The following is a 19,131-nucleotide window of genomic DNA, read 5'->3' as shown; positions in this document are numbered from 1 at the left end:
CTCTGTCATGCGAACCAACTGGGCCTGAACAACATCTAACTCCTGCTGGACGAGACTCCGCGCACTCTGCTCCTCCGAAAGACGGGTGTCCACCGCAACCTTCTCTGCGCGGGCTGTCTCAAGCTGTGCGACCAACTCTGATCTCTCGGCTGCCCACGAGGCTTGTTGTCTGGCCATGTCCTGCTCTAACTCAACTCGAGCAGCCTCGCGAACCGCAGACTCATGCTATGTCTGGCGTAGGGCATAGTAGGCCTCCCTGTAAACTTGCTCAATCTCCCGAACGAGAGTCGTCACCCTACTCTCCACGACGGGCTGAGGCACACGCCAAGCCTCTAACATCGCATCCGTCTGGGTAACTGGCCACCCTCGTGCCTCAAAACATGAAGCGAAAACTGCGGGACAGCCGTCTCGCATAAACTGGAGGACCTGCTCTAATTCCTCCACAACCTGCTGTAGAGCTCGTGTCTGAGCCGCGGCCACCACTCGCTGACCCCTCGTCACCATATCTGCCAGATAAACCTCAATATCCTCTCCCTCTAGCCCCGATGTAGGTACAGGAAGCCCCCGTGGTAACTCAAAAGTCGACTCAACCACACCTGCTCCATCCTGCTGGCACAATGGTGTCTCCCCCGCCCCCTCAAGTGTAGCAGTCGCCTCCTCTAGGCCGGTAGGAACACCCTCTCCAGTGATCTGTCCCTCTGCTGGTGCCTGCATCTCCGCCGAGGAATCCTCCAGATCCACCACCTCAGTGGTAGGCTCTCGCCGAGGTGAGAGTACAGCTGCTCCTACGGGTGGCATCACTGTCATCTGGAATCTCCGGGTCAGCCAACTCCCCATAGCCGCCACCGATGGAGCTGCACTCAACACCTCCGACCCTCTCTCCCCTTCGGAAACATGTCCTGCGATGGGCTCCTCCAACAAGGAGGCAGCAACCGTCACCACTGCGTCGGATCCCACGACGTCTAGTCGCACCTGAGGCTCCGTCTCAACCATCTCCTCTGCCACGCCTCCCTGCGGTGGACCACACAACTCTGCCGTGCTGTCAGTACATGCCTCCGCGGGAGTCGGTCCTGCGGCTGGTATGGCGGAAGGTGCGGCGGCCGGCTGCATGGGCCCGAGTGTAACGGGCGTGCAGCTCTGCCCAAATGCCGGAATCGAAGTACTGCCCGCCGACGACCCCACAAGTGTGCCAAGTGGGAGTGTGGGTGGTGCAAACAACACTCGCTCTCCGGCGAGCTCCATCCTCCCCTCGTCTGTGGCCCGACTGCTGCTGTCATCCTCATCCTCCGAATCCTCGGAATCCTCTGCACTGCTGGAAGTTTCTCGCCCACTATCCGGTTCTGCTGCAGTGGTCTCTAATACCCGTTTCCGCTTCGCGGAAGAGTGTCCAATATCCAGGTGTCGCCAATGCATGATAGGAGGCTCACGCTCCGCCAAAGGTCCTTGTGGCCGTACCTCCAACTCAGCCTCTGGCACTGCTTCCCGCGTAGCCTCCAAGAACAGTCCAATGGCATAGTGGGGCATGTAAAAGGTGCGCTGCTCCATCATCAAGAATGCACACATCCGCTCTGATAACAAGGTAGCCCAATCATACACGACTCCGTTCATCAACCCGTTCATCAACACTATCTATGGTAGAGCAATGTCTGATGCCCTTCCCGACCCTGTCAACCTGCTTTTGATGACGTCCATAATGCATCGCCAATGACCCTCTGCGACAAAGGACCTACGCATCCCACGACCCTTCGTGGCGTCTACGATGCTCGCCAACTCTGCTGGGGTCAAGTCTCGGGACACTCGCCTAATCCAATGTTCCTTTTCTTCTCGTGTCATCTTCTTCGGCTTCAAGTCCACTTTCTTGCCATGTATGCCTGGGATGCCAAATACTCTGGTGAAATCTGCAGGTTTGAAGGATATGGTGATATCCTTCCCGAGATACTCAAATGTGCTCGTCCGTGAGTGGCTATCAAAGGTATCAACCATATATCGCAATGCTCCCTCGTACTTGCGAATGGCAAACACAGGCATCTGGATAGCCCATTCTACCCCTGCTTTGCGAAGACTTGTCTTCACCAAATTATCATCCGGCGTGTTTTGCCACCATTTCCGACATTCCACCCCATTCAATCCCTCAAAGGTGATATTCTGTGAAGTGGAGGTGTTCTTCCCTCGTGCCGTGGGCTGCTGTGGTGTCTTTTTCTTCTGCCTAGCTTCCATTGTGCCACCTGCTATTCGAACACCTGAAGGAAGAATACGGGCATCCGGCTTCCTATAGCTGCTATCCTGCAATTGTTTTTTCCAATTTCTTTTTCCCGCAGACTCCATTGACCTGCTAACCACTTCTTGATTTTCCCTAACTACCTCCTGGGAGGTAGGCCGTACGGCTGTAATCCCCAACTACCTCCGGCTAGTAAAAAGCTCAAAGAAAAAATCCTCTTGTCCACCTCCCGCACTATATCTCTCCGCCTATGCTTGTGAACACCGCACGGTAGCTTTTTGCTCTCTTCTGTAAATATTGATCAAACTTATATCCTTGCAAGGTTTCGAGGGCAGTTACAGCACACGCCACAAGCGCCGAGCGTCAAGGGAGCAGACGGAATATTAGGCTCGGCCAGGGATCGATTTCCTTCCCCTCTCAAATCGGTCACTTGTACGGCGACAAATTTTCCAGCCCAGCTATGGAATCCTCCTTGCCGCCTTTGAACGACTGGTGATTTACCCTCGCGTCTCCCTCGATCCCTTCGATCTCTGCTTCAATTCCTTCGACCTTGAAAATCTTCGCCTGCCTGAATTTTCAATCGAATTCGCCGGCGGCGCATCCTTCCGCCCTCCCGTCGGCAACTACTTCATCCACGTTCGTGCGATGATTGTCCTCCCTTCGGCTGCTTTTCTTCCCTCGGCATGTGCGGCTTTCCCTTCGGTGGTTCCCTCCATGCGTGGCTTCATGCGGTGTCCTTGCTTTGTCCTGTGCGGCGTTGTTGTTTTTCCCTTCGGTAGGCGTGGTGGTGCGGGGTTCTTCCTTCGCTACGTGTTATCTCCTTCGTTATGTGTCTTGCCCTTCGGTGGCCAGCGTTTATAATCCTGCGGCTTCCACCGTCGGTGGCTTCCACCTTCGGTGGTCCCACCGCACGGTGGCTTCCACCGTCGGTGACTTCCACCGCACGGTGGGTTCCACCGTTGGTGGTGCCACCGCACGGTGGTGGTGCCACCGCACGGTGGCACCCACTACGTGGCCACCGTACGGTGGTCCCTTTTCCTTTGTTTTTTTCTTTTTTTTTTTCAATTTTTTTTCAAATTTTTTTTTTTTCCAATTTTTTCAATTTTTCTTTTATATATTTTTTTTTCAAATTTTCATATATATATTTTTTCGAATTTTCTAATTTTTTTTTTTCTTCTTTTTTCATTTTCATTTATTATCTGACTGCGACTGCACGCCTCCTGTCGAGCTGCTCCTGCGTGCTTCCAACCTCTGGTGATACACTTTCAATTTTGACCCGTTGACGCCCTCTAGAATTTCCTGTCCGTCGAGGGTCGAGAGCTTGACGGATCCATTCGCTACGACTTCTCGGATCCTGTAAGGACCTAGCCACTTCACTCTGAACTTGTCGGGCTTAATCTCATTCCGTCCGTTATACTTTAGGACTAATTGGCCCGGCGTGAACCTCGCCCGCCGAATGTGTTGGTCATGCCAGTATTTTCTGCGTTGCTGGGCCACGTCTGTCACCCATTGTGCCATCGTCCGTCTTTCATCCAATTTATTTAAGGCGTATAGTCTCTCTCGAAGGCTTTCCATGTCGCCTAGCTTGTTGTCAATAGCGATTCTGAGACTTGGCACCATGAATTCGACCAGTACCACAGCCTCCTGGCCGTACATCAATTGGAAAGGTGTCTGCCCGGTGGTTACTTTGTAAGTTGTGCGGTACGCCCAAAGTACCGAAGGCAGACGCTCTTCCCAGTCTTCTTTTTCCACCCCACAGGACTTATAAATTACCGACACGATGATTTTGTTGGTCGTCTCAGCCTGACCGTTTGCCCTGGGGTAGTACGGACTTGATAGAGAATGAAAAATTTTGAACTCGGTTGTCAGTAGTCGAACAATATGATTTACAAAGTGCCCCCCTCTATCACTTGTCAGTTGAATAGGTATTCCGTACCGGGTGATAATCTGTTCATAAATGAATTTCGCCGTACTGACGGCGGAGTTGTCTGCCAAAGCCCTCGCTTCGACCCATTTGGTCAAATATTTTGTCGCCACGACAATGTATCTACATCGTCGGGCGCGACTCGGTTTCAATGGACCAACGAAGTCTAACCCCCATCTTTCGAACAACTCTTGAGCATGCGACGGGTTAAGTGGCATGAAATCTCTCTTTAACGGTCGCCCAGCACGTTGACATGTATCACAACTTGTCACCCATTCTCTGGCGTCATTATGCAGTGTCGGCCACCACAAGCCAGCTAGTAGGACCTTCCTTGCTGTCGTATCCGGTCCCATGTGTCCTCCAGCGGCCCCTTCATGGGCTTCTCTCAATACTCCTGGGATTTCCTCTTCCAAGACGCATCGTCGTAGGATCTGGTCAGGTCCCATTTTGTAGAGAAGGCCATTTATAAGTTGGAATGTTCGGCTTCTTAATACAAGTTTCCGTCTTTCGCCTGCTGACATTTCCTTAGGAAATTTTGACGTTGACAGGTATTCACCCACACTCGTGTACCAATGAGGAAGGATGGCAATGCGGAAAAGATGGGCGTCCGGAAAATCCTCGCTAACACCTTCTGCCGGTTCTCCAGACTTGATCCGTGATAGCTGGTCGGCTATGACATGGCTCCTGCCAGGTCTGACAATGATGTTGAACGTAAATTCTTGTAACAGCAACAACCATCGACTAATTCGCCCCTGGATGATTGGCTTGTTCACCAAATACATCAACGCCTGGTGATCCACATAAAATGTGAATGGTGTCGCCAATAGGTAATGTCGGAATTTTTGGACGGAGTATACCATGCCGAGGGCTTCTCTCTCCGTCGTGCTGTAGTTCCTCTCTGCGTTTGACAAGAGTCGACTTGCAAAATACACTGGGTGGTCCAGCCCGTGGCTGCCAACTTGTGCCAGGGTGGCCCCTATGGCGAAGTTGGATGCGTCGACATGTACATGGAACTCCTTGTCCCAGTCCGGGTATGTCAAGATTGGCGCACCCACCAACCGTGACTTTAACTCTTGAAAAGCCTCTTCTTGGGCCGTCCCCCAGACGTACGGCTCCCCCCTTCGTGTCAGCTTATCAAGTGGGTATGATACTTGGGCGAAGTTCTTAATAAACCGTCTATAATACCCGATGTGTCCAAGAAATGACTTGACGCCGGTGACATCGTCGGGCGCCTCCATCTCCACAATGACCCGTACTTTGTCAGGGTCCGTCTTCAGTCCAGCCTTGCAGACGATGTGCCCTAGTAACTTGCCCTGAGGCACCATGAATCTGCATTTCTTGGGATTTAGGGCGAGGTGGGCTCATCGGCATCTCTCCATGCATTCGCCAAGTGCGGCCAGATGTGCCTCCTCCGTGCTGTAAATGGACCAATCATCCAAAAATGCTTTGAAGTTTCCTACGGACATTTTATCGAAGATATGGAGGATTATCCGTTGAAAGGTAGCTGGTGCGTTGCACAACCCGAATGGCATCCGGTTGTATGCATAGACGCCATCTTCTACGGCAAAGGTGGTCTTCAATTTGTCCTCCTCTGCAATGGAAATTTGATTGTATCCGGAGAATCCATCCATAAACGAATAAATTTCATGACCCGCGACTTCCTCGAGGATGGTGTCTGTGAATGGTATGGGAAACAGATCTTTAATTGTGACAGCATTCAAACACCTGAAGTCTACACAGATTCTTATCTGATCGGCCTCCTTTTTCAAGGATATCACAATGGGTGATACCCATTCACTCGTTTGGACCTTGAAGATAATCCCTGATTCAAGCATGCGGTCAATTTCATTATTTACCCTGGCCGCATAATTTTTGTTCATCCTGTATGGCCTCTTCCGTACGGGCACAGCTCCGAGAACCAGAGGGATCCGATGTACACAAAGTTCTTGTGGTACCCCCTTGAGGTCCTTATATGTCCAAGCGAACACATCTTTGTATTCTGTGAAGATTTTGAACGCCGCCGTCTTTAAGACGGGATTCCAGTCGTCGCCGACTAGAATATTTTTCTGTTCTGAAGTTTCCCCAAGGTTTGTAACTTGAAGTGGGGATTCTTCGTACCATATGGGCTTACTTTTGTCAAACTGGTGCGCTGGTGCATCATCCACAGGGACATCCCCTTCCTTGTATTGTCCGTATTCTGGCGGAAACTCGTTCATGTCAGGTCCTTCAATCCCCAACATATTGCACCCGTACAATAATTCATAGTCTTCCATTTGCCAATGGAAGAGCCCTCTCAAAGAATCCGTCTCATCCTCAGAACAAGCTTGAATTCCTAAGATGCCTTCGTCATCTGGTTCCCTGCCATCTTTTCCTTCGTCGGTATCGTTGTCTCCGTCGGACTCTGACTCTGACGCCAACTCTTCACTGACCAGTTGAGTTTTGAGGTCAATGGTATACCTTCTGCCAGCCTTTTCCATGGACAAGGTGTTCTTCTTCCAATTGTGGTTTGCTTTGGCCGCCACCAACCAGCCTCTGCCGAGGATGGCATCATACCCCTTCTTCTTCAATGGGATGACCACAAAATTCAAGACGAACGGCTGTGTTCTGATCGTCACTGGTTGCGCCATGAGTGTGCCAAGCGGCTTGATGTCGTGTTGGTCTGCTCCCAATAAATTAAAGGTGGACGGCCAGAGAGTAGGTTTACCCAATTTTTTCCATGTTTCCTCTGGCAAGACATTTACTCCCGACCCGCCGTCGACAATTGTGTCGGTCAGGACGGTGCCCAATATACCCATTTCCACCACTGCTGGGTGTCTACCATTATTGATCGTCAGGGTTAATGGGTCTGCCGCTGTCTCGCCAAGGTTGTCCTTGCCATGTATTGGTTGGCCTACTGGGGTTATTATTGCGGATTGCAACAATGTCGCTCGCAAGTGCGGCATACTTTCCAGGAGGTCCTTCATTTTGACGGGTATCTCGACCTGTAACAGTTGGTTTATAATGTTTGTTTCTCCTTCAGAGCGAGAAGTACCCGCAAGCCCCTGTGCATCCTTGCTCCTTGACATCTCCTTCTCCAGTTCCGCTCGTGCCTCCAGTGCCTTTTGTTTTTTTGTGCGAGGGTCTGGATAAGTGGCTGTTTTCGTCTTGGACCTTGTTATGGCGAGTGCATCCTCCGTTTCTACATTCAATAGGTTCACGCCAGATTTGGGACAATTGCCATCATCATGGTCCCCCGGACCGCACCACTTGCAAAGTTTTTGTGGTGCTTCCTCCACTGTACAGTCTCTGGCAAAATGCCCCCAGTGATTGCAAGCTCGGCATTGTATCATCGGCCGCCCTTTAGCATCGTATTGGATTCGGCTTCTATTATTCGTATTGTTATTATTACCTCTTCCTCGCCTGTTGTTTCGATAGCCGCCAGATGAGGCGTTATTGCTCGCAGGCTGGGACGTGCCGGTTGACGCAGATGGTTCTGTAAAGAGAACCTGTTGGTTACGTGTCCTCATATTGTACGGACACTCCTTGGTAAGGTACCCGGCAATCTGGCAAATATCGCAAAATGCTTTTTTCGGACAAGACCCCTTGGTGTGTCCGTCGGTACGGCAGTCCGTGCACCATAACTCCCCTTCGTCGCGCTTGCTTGTGCTTCCTTTGGTTGCCTTTATCTCTCTCATCATTCGCTCCATATCTTTCTGAAGAGCCCGTACCTTCCGATTAGAGTTGTCATCACTGCTATCACTTTTGTCAGAAGAAGAATCATCCTCCGACGAGGATTTATTTTTCTTCTTCTTGGACGTCTTCTGTTCACTTTCTAAATCCATTGCCCTGTTATAGGCGTCGGAATATGAAGAAGGAGGTACTATCTTCATTTTTCGTCTAAGGGATTTCTTTAGACCTTCCACGAACCACCGTTTTTTCAGTCCGTCTGCCGGCTGGTTCTCCATCTTTCCTAGCAGCTCTTTGAGCCGCCGGCTGTAGGTTCGAACAGTCTCGTCCTTTCTCTGTTTCGTGCCGTAGATTTCGGCTACGATCTCATTATCGTCTCTTAGGAGACGAAACTCTGCTTGAAATTCCTTCTTCAAGTCTGCCCATGTGCCAATTTTAGCCTTATCCATATCCGAAAACCAGTCGATGGCTACACCCCTCAGGGTTGCAGGAAACTGTGTTACCCACTCGTCCTCATCGGTAACACCATTCGCTCCCCAAATTGTTTCACAAGTGCGACAGTGGCGGACAGGGTCTTCTTTCCCATCCCCATGGAACTTTGGAAGTTTTTGTTTTTGTGCCATACCTTGCCTTTTTACTACTGGTGGCTGTTGTCCTACTCCGGATGAGTCAGATCCTATAAGGGGTGCTTGACCGCCGTGCCCCGGTGTCCCTCCGACACTCCTGGCAGCCCCGGTGTCTTCTCCCTCTTCTGCCTCCTCCCCACTCCTTGGAGTTTTCCTAGCCTCTGGTGTGTGTGGCAAGTCCCTCAAATCCCTCAACTGAGTTTTGGTACACTCTATCCTACAGCGGGTTTCCGCAAGTAACTCCTCCCGACTCCGTGGGTGGCCGCTGGCCTCACCGTCCCCTTCGGAGCGTTCCTCCTCTCTTCGCTTATACCTCTGTCGCCTTTCCGCTTGCTGTTCAAGGATCAAGGCACGTTGGGCTACTGCACGTTCATCTATATATTGTGGCTTATTTTTGTCCTTATTCAGTGTATTGGGCATTAATTCCCAGACAGCTTTCTATATACTTAATGACATAAAAAGTAGAACACTTTTATTCATTCATAATGTGGAAGACAAGTTTATGCCAACAATATGACATAATTATTACAATAAGTGTTCTTTATTCCGCCCCGTATGGCTCACGGTTCAAATCCCCCTGACCTGGCGCCATCTCGTTCTGCTTCCCATTCCTCGTACTGTTGCAAAATTTCTTGGCGTCGCTCCTCCCGGGCAATCTCCTCCAGGCGAGCTTGTTGTGCCAACGATGCTTGTGCTAGCAGTCGGGGGAGATGGTTCATCAACCGATTTACCTCTGGACTCACTTCCAACGCTGTCCACACGGCACTTGGTGGGACTTCCGCCTCCGCCGCCTCTCGTCGCACGTAGGTCTGAATGGCTACTTGGAGTAGAATCAAAAATTCTCTCGTCGCAGTGTCTTCTCCTACGTAGAGTTCTGTTTGGGCATCGTCGACCTCCGGGTTCACCTCACCAACGGTTAGGCCCATTGTGTTTGTGCGCCATCCGTGTCTCCGTGTCTCCTGTTCCCGAGTTCGTGTCGGCAACGGCGCCAAATGTTTACCTCACTGGGTAAACAGGAAGAATACAGAAATCGAACAGCAATGTACAATGCAGATGTAAAAGAAGTACCAGAATAAGCTTTCCATTAATGTCAAAGGATGTTCATATTATATCCGTCGTCAACATTACATGTCCCAACACCCGGAGGTGGTACAATATATGACAGCCGAAGGGGTGCGACACAACCGTCGCGACTCCAACTACCTACCCGTCGGCTAACTAACTATTGATAATTAACATTACTAACTATACACTTTTTCCCGATAACAAGCAATAGATAGTTGAGTGCATATGGCATGCATTTTCACTCAATAGCAGGTTCATGAATGACTATGTCCACCTACCTATTACTGCTATCAGTGGTTGATGACTGGTTGGGACAAATGACCTCTCCCGTCCAATGGAATGCATCCATCTCTCAGTTAAAGGCAAAGGTGGCTAAAATTACAGCAGCAAGCTAAGAGGAAGCTTTTGGAGGCTGTCCATATGGTCAAGAGATCAAGAAAAAGTGAACTCATCACAAGTCACTTAAAGCAAAGGACAGAAAAGGTTTACGAACTCTGAGCTGCAATCAAGAAAGCACAACCCGCTGGAGCAACCTCTTTTGGATGGGACTCCAATTTTTCTTTTCTTCTTTTTGATGGTAAAGAGGAGTGCAAGGATGATGCAATCAATGTAATTTTATATTTTGTTATATTTTTTAATACTTGTAGGACCAACTTGTTTTGTCAGCTAAAGGCAGTATGTTAGTAAATAGTTATGAACAGTTAGCCAATGGTCATGGTAGAATTAACAATTATTGGAATTTTAAGAAGAATTGCCATGGTCAGGGAGGGTACTGAATTTATGTATGCCCCTCTGTGAACTGCATTCTTTGTAAATGAACAATACCTTTAATAAAGCATCAATTATGAGATCCTTGTACGATCAATTCTAGTATGAACTGTTCCTTTGATTCATATATTGTTGCATTACTTGTGTAGCATTCAAGAAGTTATCACACATTTCACATCAGTTACGTCTTTATTTCTAATGTAAACCCTGTTATAATAAAACTGCCCAGTTTTTTCCTCTTTCTCTCTTTACTAACTTTCCTATTAGCTTTTTTATTCCTATCCACACGCTCAAACATTAAGTGATATAGAATTACCTCTAACTAGAAATATTGAATATAGCTCCTCTAGTGCAAGTTTATATTTTCAATGGTGCATAATTATTCTCCTTATGTAATTTTACTATAAAATGGAAAGTAATTGGGTGATGATTGCCACTTGTCTTAATGTCCCTACATTATTCTTGGCCAATCTCCATTTTTAATGTTGATGCTCCTGCATCATGCTCATTTTTGGCAACTGATGAGCTGTACATTTCTGCAGTGATTTATAAACTGATATCAAAAGCTTCATTTTGGCTTATAATTTAGCTTCTGCTTCCATGTACTGTCGGTTAACATGTCCCAAGGAGAACTTCAAAAGTTGAAATCTAGAAATGTTGAATTTTTTTTTCATTTTACAAGCTATAAATAAATTTTCTTGCTATTTTTCAATATTTACAATCAAATATCTACCAGGCATTAAAATATCAGTAACAAAAATTTAGAAGTTTCCCTTATATTTTCATGTTGGTCTTTTAAGTTTTTAATTAACTCATTCACCCAAAAACTAATAGCATTGTTTACATACCTCATTAATGAAAGAATCAGCAGCTAATTGGGATGGATCGAAGCGGACTTTGACAGCTACACGTTTCCCATCAGGGAGTTTCCCAAGATAAACAGACCCAAAGCTTCCTCGGCCTATTGTATCCTTAAAACTATTTGTTGCTACTTTTATTTCCTTGAAGGAAAATCTTTTTGCTGTATTCCAATTTCTCATATCAGCTCCTGTCAATCAAGTCACATGTTTAATCATGGGAAACATCAAGAACATAGAAGTAATTGCCAACTGAGTGTAAGCAGAGAGGATAAGGTCAATTAAATAATAATACTTGATATGGAGCTGCCATCATCTGATTTTTGTCTTCTAATGTAAAAAACCAGTAGAGCTACACCAACTATGAGCAGGCATGCTACTCCTCCAACAACACCTGCAATTATAGCCTTGATGTGGTTTTTATTCTTAGGAATATGGGGTTCTGTAACTTCTGGAGTTTGAATTGGAGGTGGTCCAGGAGAGCATTCTGCACCAAGGAATTTAAGGCATAGATTCCCTGATGTTCTGTCCATGGGACAAAAGAAGCAGAACTCATATATATATATAGAAACCCAAAAATAAAAATGTTTCATTTTGGATTGAAAAAAACCACCAAAGTGAAAAATTATGAAGCACCTCAAGCTTAATGTGGACTTATTCAAAGAGCTCGGCAAGATTCCAGAAAGTTGATTGTTTTCCAGGTTTCTGTAGAAAGTTGTAGTAATCCATGGAAGTCAGTCACTGTTGTTGTATGAATATTTTGAAAGTTTAAAACCCATGCTGAAAAGGCATTTCAGCGTGAGTTTCAAAGCAGGGTAACTTACAATAAGCGGAGGTTTGTCAGACTTCCTAGGCTCTCTGGAACTGTCCCATGAAAACTGTTATTCTTTATGTCCCTACACAAGTTATAGCCAATACAGGAGTCAATTTGCTGTTTATTTGGTCACAGAGCAAAAGACAATAGATAATCTTAAGCATTTCCACCAGCTAAAAGAAAAAGGACGACAAATAACAATGATGTAGGTTCTTTGAAGAATTTTTTTTGTTTCTTGGGCTGTTTCAGTTTGTTTCAATCATGGCATGACATTGAAAATCATTATAAGAATTCATATAATAAAACATAAGAGTTTTCCAGTCAATGATTATGTAAATGCTTTGAATTTATCATTTATAGTCAAAATATCTAGGTAAACATTAACAAATGAATTGAAGTTGAAACCATTCCGTACAAATATATCTCTTGAGGATATCTAATGCAGTACATTTACACTATAATTAATTAGCTAGATAGAAAATACAAATGATGTTTTTGAAAGAAAATTGATCATTAATTTAAAAATAAAAATTGGAATAGGCGGAAGTGGCTATTAAATTATGTATTAACTGAAGATAATTTTGGGGGGTTCTTTTAAGTGAAATTTATTTAGGACTGCTTCATTTTATTTTTGAATTGATCATGTAATACAACTGATGATTTCTTTGGAGACGTTTTATGAACTTTCATTTCTTTGTTCAATTATTTGCATAACTTTAACAGAAATTCATGTATTGTTGTTGCTTTCCCTCTAGTTTTTCCATTATCCATTTTTGGTAACTTAAGAAGTAGAACATGATACAAATAATTTGAATAAGCTGAAGCCAATCAATTCTATCTGCAATTGATTCATAACTAGAAAGTAACTACTTTTCTTTCTGGTTGGACCAAATTCAGAAAAGATTAATGAAAAGCAGCAGTCTGTAAAGAATTTTCTTTTTTGAAACCAGTCAACTTGTATGGCATAGTAGGAACCGAGATCCACAACCAACAGACAATAATATGCAAAATTTGATTATATTATTCCAGCCAGTAGATCAGATTCTCAGAAGATGTATTTAGTTCTTCTCAGATCTTATATATTTCATACAGTATGCCTGAAACTCAAGCCACCATAGTAAATGACCAATATATAAAGGAGTTAAAATTTTGAAATAATAAAGAAGACTTACAGATCTTGCAGGCTCGTTAATGTACTTAGGTCTGGTATCTCTGCATTTAGTCTGTTGAAGCTGAGATTCCTGTACAGAATAATATATTTAGTTTCAGCATCTTTTCATATGGAAGTTAGACCATAAAATATGTGTTCCATTGACACACCATTAAAGTTAGACCATGAAATCTGTGTTCCATCGATATACCATTAGGAAGGGATCTCTTACAATGTTTGAAGTTTAGATAAACCACCAAAGTTTTGGATCTGTCCAGTGAGCGAGTTGTTATGCAAGTCCCTGCAGCATTTAAGAGTAATCGATTGCTTCACTTAAGAAAGTCTGAAGCTGTCAACTTGAAAAACAAAACTAATTTAGACTGATAGCGTATAGCACTACAATAATTGACCAAGGAAGAAATTGACATACAATTTTTGAAGGTCTAAAAGGTCTCCAAATGCAACAGAAATTGGTCCCTCCAGATTCATGTTTGAAAGGTCCCTATAACATGAATTATTGTTCTCATTAGGTCGTGCATTAGTCTCAGGTTTCTAATTCCCAATGACTGAATTACTGTTTTCTTCATTGAGCAACAGAGACTCAAATTTCTTAAATCATTTCCAGTGTTAATTTGATTGCTTACAAAGAGATGACTTCATTTGCTTCATCACATTCAACACCTTTCCATGGAAATGGAGAACATGGATCATCTTCCCACCCTAAGTTGAAATTATAAACTTGTTGAATAGCCTTAAGAGCAGACACTGCAATTAAACCAGAGTAAATCAAGTTAGATTCTTGAGTACACAATAGTATTTGATCACATTACAATGCAAAACCTGCTAGCATGCCTCAAACATAATTCAGTCATATGTTAAGGTTAAAATATCTAACCTTGACTCTGTGAACTTCCTAAGGGAATGTCAGCTATCTGGTATACTTCTAGAGCATTGATTTGTGGATGGAAGCTGACATTGTGGATAGTGATATTTATCTCCGTTGTGCTATCATGAGTAGAATTTAAAACTCTGCCTGCCTCGCCTCTTTGAAGAGTGAAATTAGATTTTATGATATCTCCATTTAGCAGTACATCGAATGTAGAGTACACAGCTACAATCTTGGTAAAATAGGCAATTACAAAGTAATTTGCTTTCTCACTGAGATGGAAATTGTAGAATAAATTTTGTGTTCGAACCAATATTCTTGCTGATTGAAGCACAGCATCTGGAGGGCTCTCTGGAATCCCAGAACTATTTATATTTACTGGTATATCAAACCCCTTGGAGAGGTGACGTGGTGCAAAGTTTTGATCAACATCCCAGATGCGGTCATAAGAATCAGCAGGGTACCTGATTCAAGACCAAACTCAGAAAAGTTTTACTCCATTGATAGTCAAAAAATCTTTCTGCCAGCACATACAAGCAACTATTTGAAGTCTGCCATTTGGTCTCTTTCTTTCAAGGGGGGGATAATATCCTGCTCAAATGACTTCATAACACAACTCTATTCCCTTGATAATGAAAAGGGCAAAAGAATTAGAGTTCTTCTTGGTTCTTAGCCTCTTGTGCTAGAAGTGCAAAAATTCTACCAAAAACAAAAGCAGGTTGCTAAAAATTCAAATTAGATGAACATGGTTCTTTAAGTGACGGTACTTATGTTCTTTTCTTAAGTTGTATAGGCAACTAGCAGAATTGAACTGAAAACAAAAGTCCTTTCCAGACCTCACTCAAGTCCTGGATAAAGAAGACGATACGAAAACAATAGGCTAGGCCTACCAAGAATATTTAAACTCGCTTACCGTAGCATTTTGGTAGTGTACCCACAGTTGATTCTGAACATCTTTCGGAGCATTTTGTTGGAATTTGGTCCTGTTCCATTGCTATAAGCATTTGCAGGAAGTGGGCGAAATTCCAAGGAAGATATTAAGGGTGCTCCACCTCCTTCAGTAGCAATTAAGCAAAGTGATAATGTGTCCCCATTTTCTGCAGTTATGAACTCTTCCACCCAGGGATCAGACACTGAGAGGTTCACTTGGGTTGGCTTCGTTCTCCCTAAAAACACCTTGAATGAAGGAGGATTTTTGAAACCATCATAGTTCTTGTAAATAAATGTGCTTCGAACAAGAATAGGTCTGCTATTCTGGGCTGACATGCTGTAACAAATCCTATCCCCTGAATTGGGGAAAAAGCGCAAACTAGTTTTAACCGTAGAGTTCCCACTGGGGAAGGTTACAGTTGATTTGTTACCAGTAGTTATATATGGATCATCTGGAATCCATGAAATATTATAAGCATCTGTCTGATTTTCATTTGCTCCACATTGTAAACTTAGAAAACCTGCAAAACCCAACCCGGAGAATGGTTATGGTTGGTCTGTTAACTCTACTGGTTTTTCTCCAAAAGCATCCTAACTAGCCTATGCCCTTTCCGATAATTAATTTAATCAGGTTTGGTGTTCCATACAGGAACATACACACCAGTCATTAAATTTCATAGATTAGATCAAAAGTATTCAAAACTCTTAAATTACTCTCATTAAAGTGGGACATTTATTTCTGGTCATACTTAAAAGGAATTGTTCATTAATGCGAATCAATATTTATCTGTTGACATAAATGAGGCAGATCTAACTTATACAGCAATAGTCACGGTTTGTAAAGACCACTCATATCTTGCTTAAATAACTCCATTGTTTTGTCTTTGCAGCATGGATGTTTACTAGAGTTGTAATCATACAGTAAAAGCACACTTAAACTCCAAATTATTATACACGCTAACTAAGCAGGTGGGAGTTAAAAAAAGATCGTTGTTTGAGTGTGTGTTTGCCAATTGTCGAATTCGATTGAGAGCCCAATATACGGACCCTAAACAAACCTTGAATGGAATACAGCAGCTGCCAACTTGCCAAAACAGACAACACTTTCTTTGTTTGCTTGGGAATAGGGCAAGCAGCTTGTTGCATTGGATGCGTGATTTCTCAAATGTTAGCTTTCTTGACAAATGATTTCTTGAAGTTCTACTGACTGCACCCTAGAAAAAGAAATTTGAAACTAGTCTTCTTTGCGATTTCTCAATGTGGGATACTGTATACATTATGTTTCTTGATCTTGCTCATGATAAAGCGCTATAAAATTTCAAATCCAATGACAAATGAAAAGATCCAAGAATAGCTGCTGGGAGCTCACACCTTGTCATGAAACTGCAATTTCAGGCACTCGATCAAACTATGGAAAGTAAACGAGGAAGCCTTTGCAATCGTAGATCTTATGTTGTAGGGCATACTGACTTAAGATTTCAATCATTCTGTTAGTGTTCTAGGCGCTAGGGTTCTTTCAGCAGGTCTGTTTTCAAGAGTCTAAATCGGGTCTTATTAGAGATGAAATGGCCTCCCAGAACTAGAATAAATTGTACAATAAGCTTCACAATTCTCTTTCTCTCTCTCACACACACATACACCAGGTATGGCTGCTAAATGAGTGCACAAATGCAACTGCCTACAGAAAACCTTCCTCTTGTTTAACTTCTACACTTAATTCACGTATTCTGGAGCACATATTAAAGAGTATTGAGGTAGGATTTCCATTGCTTATCTGCCGTCATATGAAATCAAACCTGAATCCACTATTATGGACATTTATTAATAGAAATACAGAGTGCATCCAACCTCCCAGTGTTTAAGATTCATACCTTCTCGATCTCCAATTCCACTTGCTGCGGTTGCAAGAAAGATAGACTTGATTGCAACAATCAACCAGAAAAACAGCAGATTCCAATGCTCAAAAACTGGCAGCTTGCTACAGAACTCCATCTTACAAAGACGAGATTAGGCAAAGTTCTTTCTTTGTCAAAAGAACCTCATATGAGCATTAACCCGTTAATGATTACTACTCAGAGAAACTATAGTTTCTGCACACCCTTCACCCCTTCTAGTGAATAGACTATTTATCTTAAACTCAAATTGCTAATTCTGAAATTTTGGGCATCCTAATAAACATGGGTAACTATTTGAGTCCTCAGTATCCTGGGCTAAAAATTATTAAAATCTTCCACGTACCAGACTGCACTCTTTGGGAAGTACAGAGAAACCCAGCAATAGGCCTTGGCGCCTGAGACTTACCAACTCAAAATCAAAGAAATAGATGAACTTAACAAGAAATTTAAATTGGATTTGAACCCAAAAAAATCATACCCAACACCCAGAACAGAGGATCCTACTACCCCTGACCCAATACGATATGAACTGAACTTCCGGTGCATTGAGAACATACCCAAACACCAGACATTTCCTTTATCCTAAGAATACACACCTACACGTCAATATTTCCTTAGAGGGTCTTCCCGAACATACTTACCAATCCATAAACATATGAAAATATCAAAAGCCTTGGAAAGTTTTGCTCTGCAAACAATCCAAAACATTAAAAATCTGCACCCACTATTCAAAAAGTCTGAACCAGGAAAATCTTAACTATTCACTCCATTTCATGTTCTACCACAATGGAGAAATCAATCTAAACCCCCCTTACATAAACTTCACTGTTATTTTCTCCATTTTTCCTTTACCACCAAGGAGAAATCAATCTAAATCCCCGCCTTCCCCACACAATTCCAAACACCAGACATGGAATTGATTATATATCATAGAACTCGGTGAATTTTGAAAAGAAAACAAAACTAATGATAACGTTGTTTGAGGCAGCTGGAGAGCAATAGGCCACCATCAAATAATCTCATACAATGTTTATTACTTGATATTACAGTGACAGGATTGCCCCTGACAACCACTTCAAAACTCCACTCTCGAACTCATGAAGTTTCATAAAGGAATTTCAGAAAAGAAAACATATTTCATGTGAATCTAAGACACAGCTTGCCAATGTCATCATTAACTTTTTAAAGTATTTTGTACGGTGTTTCGGCCTTTCAACCATGCATGTCCAATACTCTACGTATCTGTAAAGAAAATGAAATGCAGATTCAAAGGTGACCAAGTCTTCGTCGTGTTGTAAAGAAAATGAAATGCAGATTCAAAGGTGACCAAGTCTTCGTCGTGTTGTACGTTTTTCTTCTCTTTCATCCATGCATTTCTTCGCAATTCTTCGAGGGGATACCAACTGCATATTAAATTATAAATCAACTAATTCGTACTTAATCAGCACTTTGTAAATAAATTAGTTATTTATGTTATAAGTTTGGTATAATTATTTTGAATAATTTGATGTATATATTATTGTTGTCTTGGTTATTATTATAAAGATATATTTAGTCAATTTTTATTTATAATTGTGGTTATTTTTTAAGTGTTTTTAAAATTTTATTGAATTTAATATAACTTAAAAATAAAGTTAACAATCAAACAATTTTTCTTTTCTCAAGTTGTTTTTTGTTTTGTATTGTAGACTTTTCTCAAGTTTTGGCAATACTTCTAGTATTTATATTGAAAAATAGTAATCTCTATGTTGTTGACTGATGTTGAATTCTAATGCAAAGATTAATGAGTGAAAGTGTTTTTCTATTGCTTTTGTTTTCACTAGAATTGAAATTTTTTTGCAATAAATTTTGTGTGCTAAAATTTCAACTATATTGATAATATTTGTCTTATTGAAATGACACTAGTGTGGTGAGTTGGGGTGGTGAACAAACTTGTGATGTATAGATTCACTAGGAGGTCAACATACAATGTAGGGCAAACAATCAAAACATCAAGCTTTCTAGATATGTTCAACAAAGCAATTTCTATACATTTGTTAGTTCCCGCCATGAAAGGTAGCAATAAAAACAAGAATGAAAATCAACAAGTCAATCAAATAATTTTCGTTTTCTTTTCTTAAAGTTCCATAATATATGTTAATATTTTATTTTTTAAAATTGTTTTAATAATTTTATTGACATATTATTAGCTTGTATGCAATGAAAAGGTAATTTGTTATTTAAATGTAGAAGAATTTTACATGAAATTTGTATTTGATATATTTTTGGCTTGCTATCATAAAGGTAACAATTATTGCTCTCTAATATTAGCATTTTTTTTATTGCCTACAAC

The 19,131-nt window shown here is 42.8% G+C and overlaps 1 protein-coding gene across 1 annotated transcript in view; it reads right to left on the bottom strand.

The window, feature by feature from the left end:
* The window catches only part of LOC131044934 (probable LRR receptor-like serine/threonine-protein kinase At5g48740), a 52,645-nt gene extending 34,645 nt beyond the window's left edge, over positions 1-18,000 (bottom strand). Inside the window, exons 1-11 of the mRNA XM_057978414.2 lie at positions 16,776-18,000; positions 14,888-15,425; positions 13,984-14,438; positions 13,733-13,853; positions 13,519-13,590; positions 13,321-13,389; positions 13,111-13,179; positions 11,949-12,020; positions 11,761-11,829; positions 11,420-11,649; positions 11,116-11,315 (exon numbers count right to left, since the gene is read on the bottom strand). Coding sequence (XP_057834397.1) covers positions 11,116-11,315; positions 11,420-11,649; positions 11,761-11,829; positions 11,949-12,020; positions 13,111-13,179; positions 13,321-13,389; positions 13,519-13,590; positions 13,733-13,853; positions 13,984-14,438; positions 14,888-15,425; positions 16,776-16,896 — 2,016 coding nt within the window. The 5' untranslated portion in view covers positions 16,897-18,000. The remainder of the gene's footprint in view (positions 1-11,115; positions 11,316-11,419; positions 11,650-11,760; positions 11,830-11,948; positions 12,021-13,110; positions 13,180-13,320; positions 13,390-13,518; positions 13,591-13,732; positions 13,854-13,983; positions 14,439-14,887; positions 15,426-16,775) is intronic.
* Between the last annotated feature and the right edge of the window lie 1,131 nt (positions 18,001-19,131).

The sequence above is a fragment of the Cryptomeria japonica genome, chromosome 1 (assembly GCF_030272615.1).
Source record: "Cryptomeria japonica chromosome 1, Sugi_1.0, whole genome shotgun sequence".
Classification (NCBI taxonomy): domain Eukaryota; kingdom Viridiplantae; phylum Streptophyta; class Pinopsida; order Cupressales; family Cupressaceae; genus Cryptomeria; species Cryptomeria japonica.
This window is presented reverse-complemented; position numbering and strand designations above follow the sequence as displayed.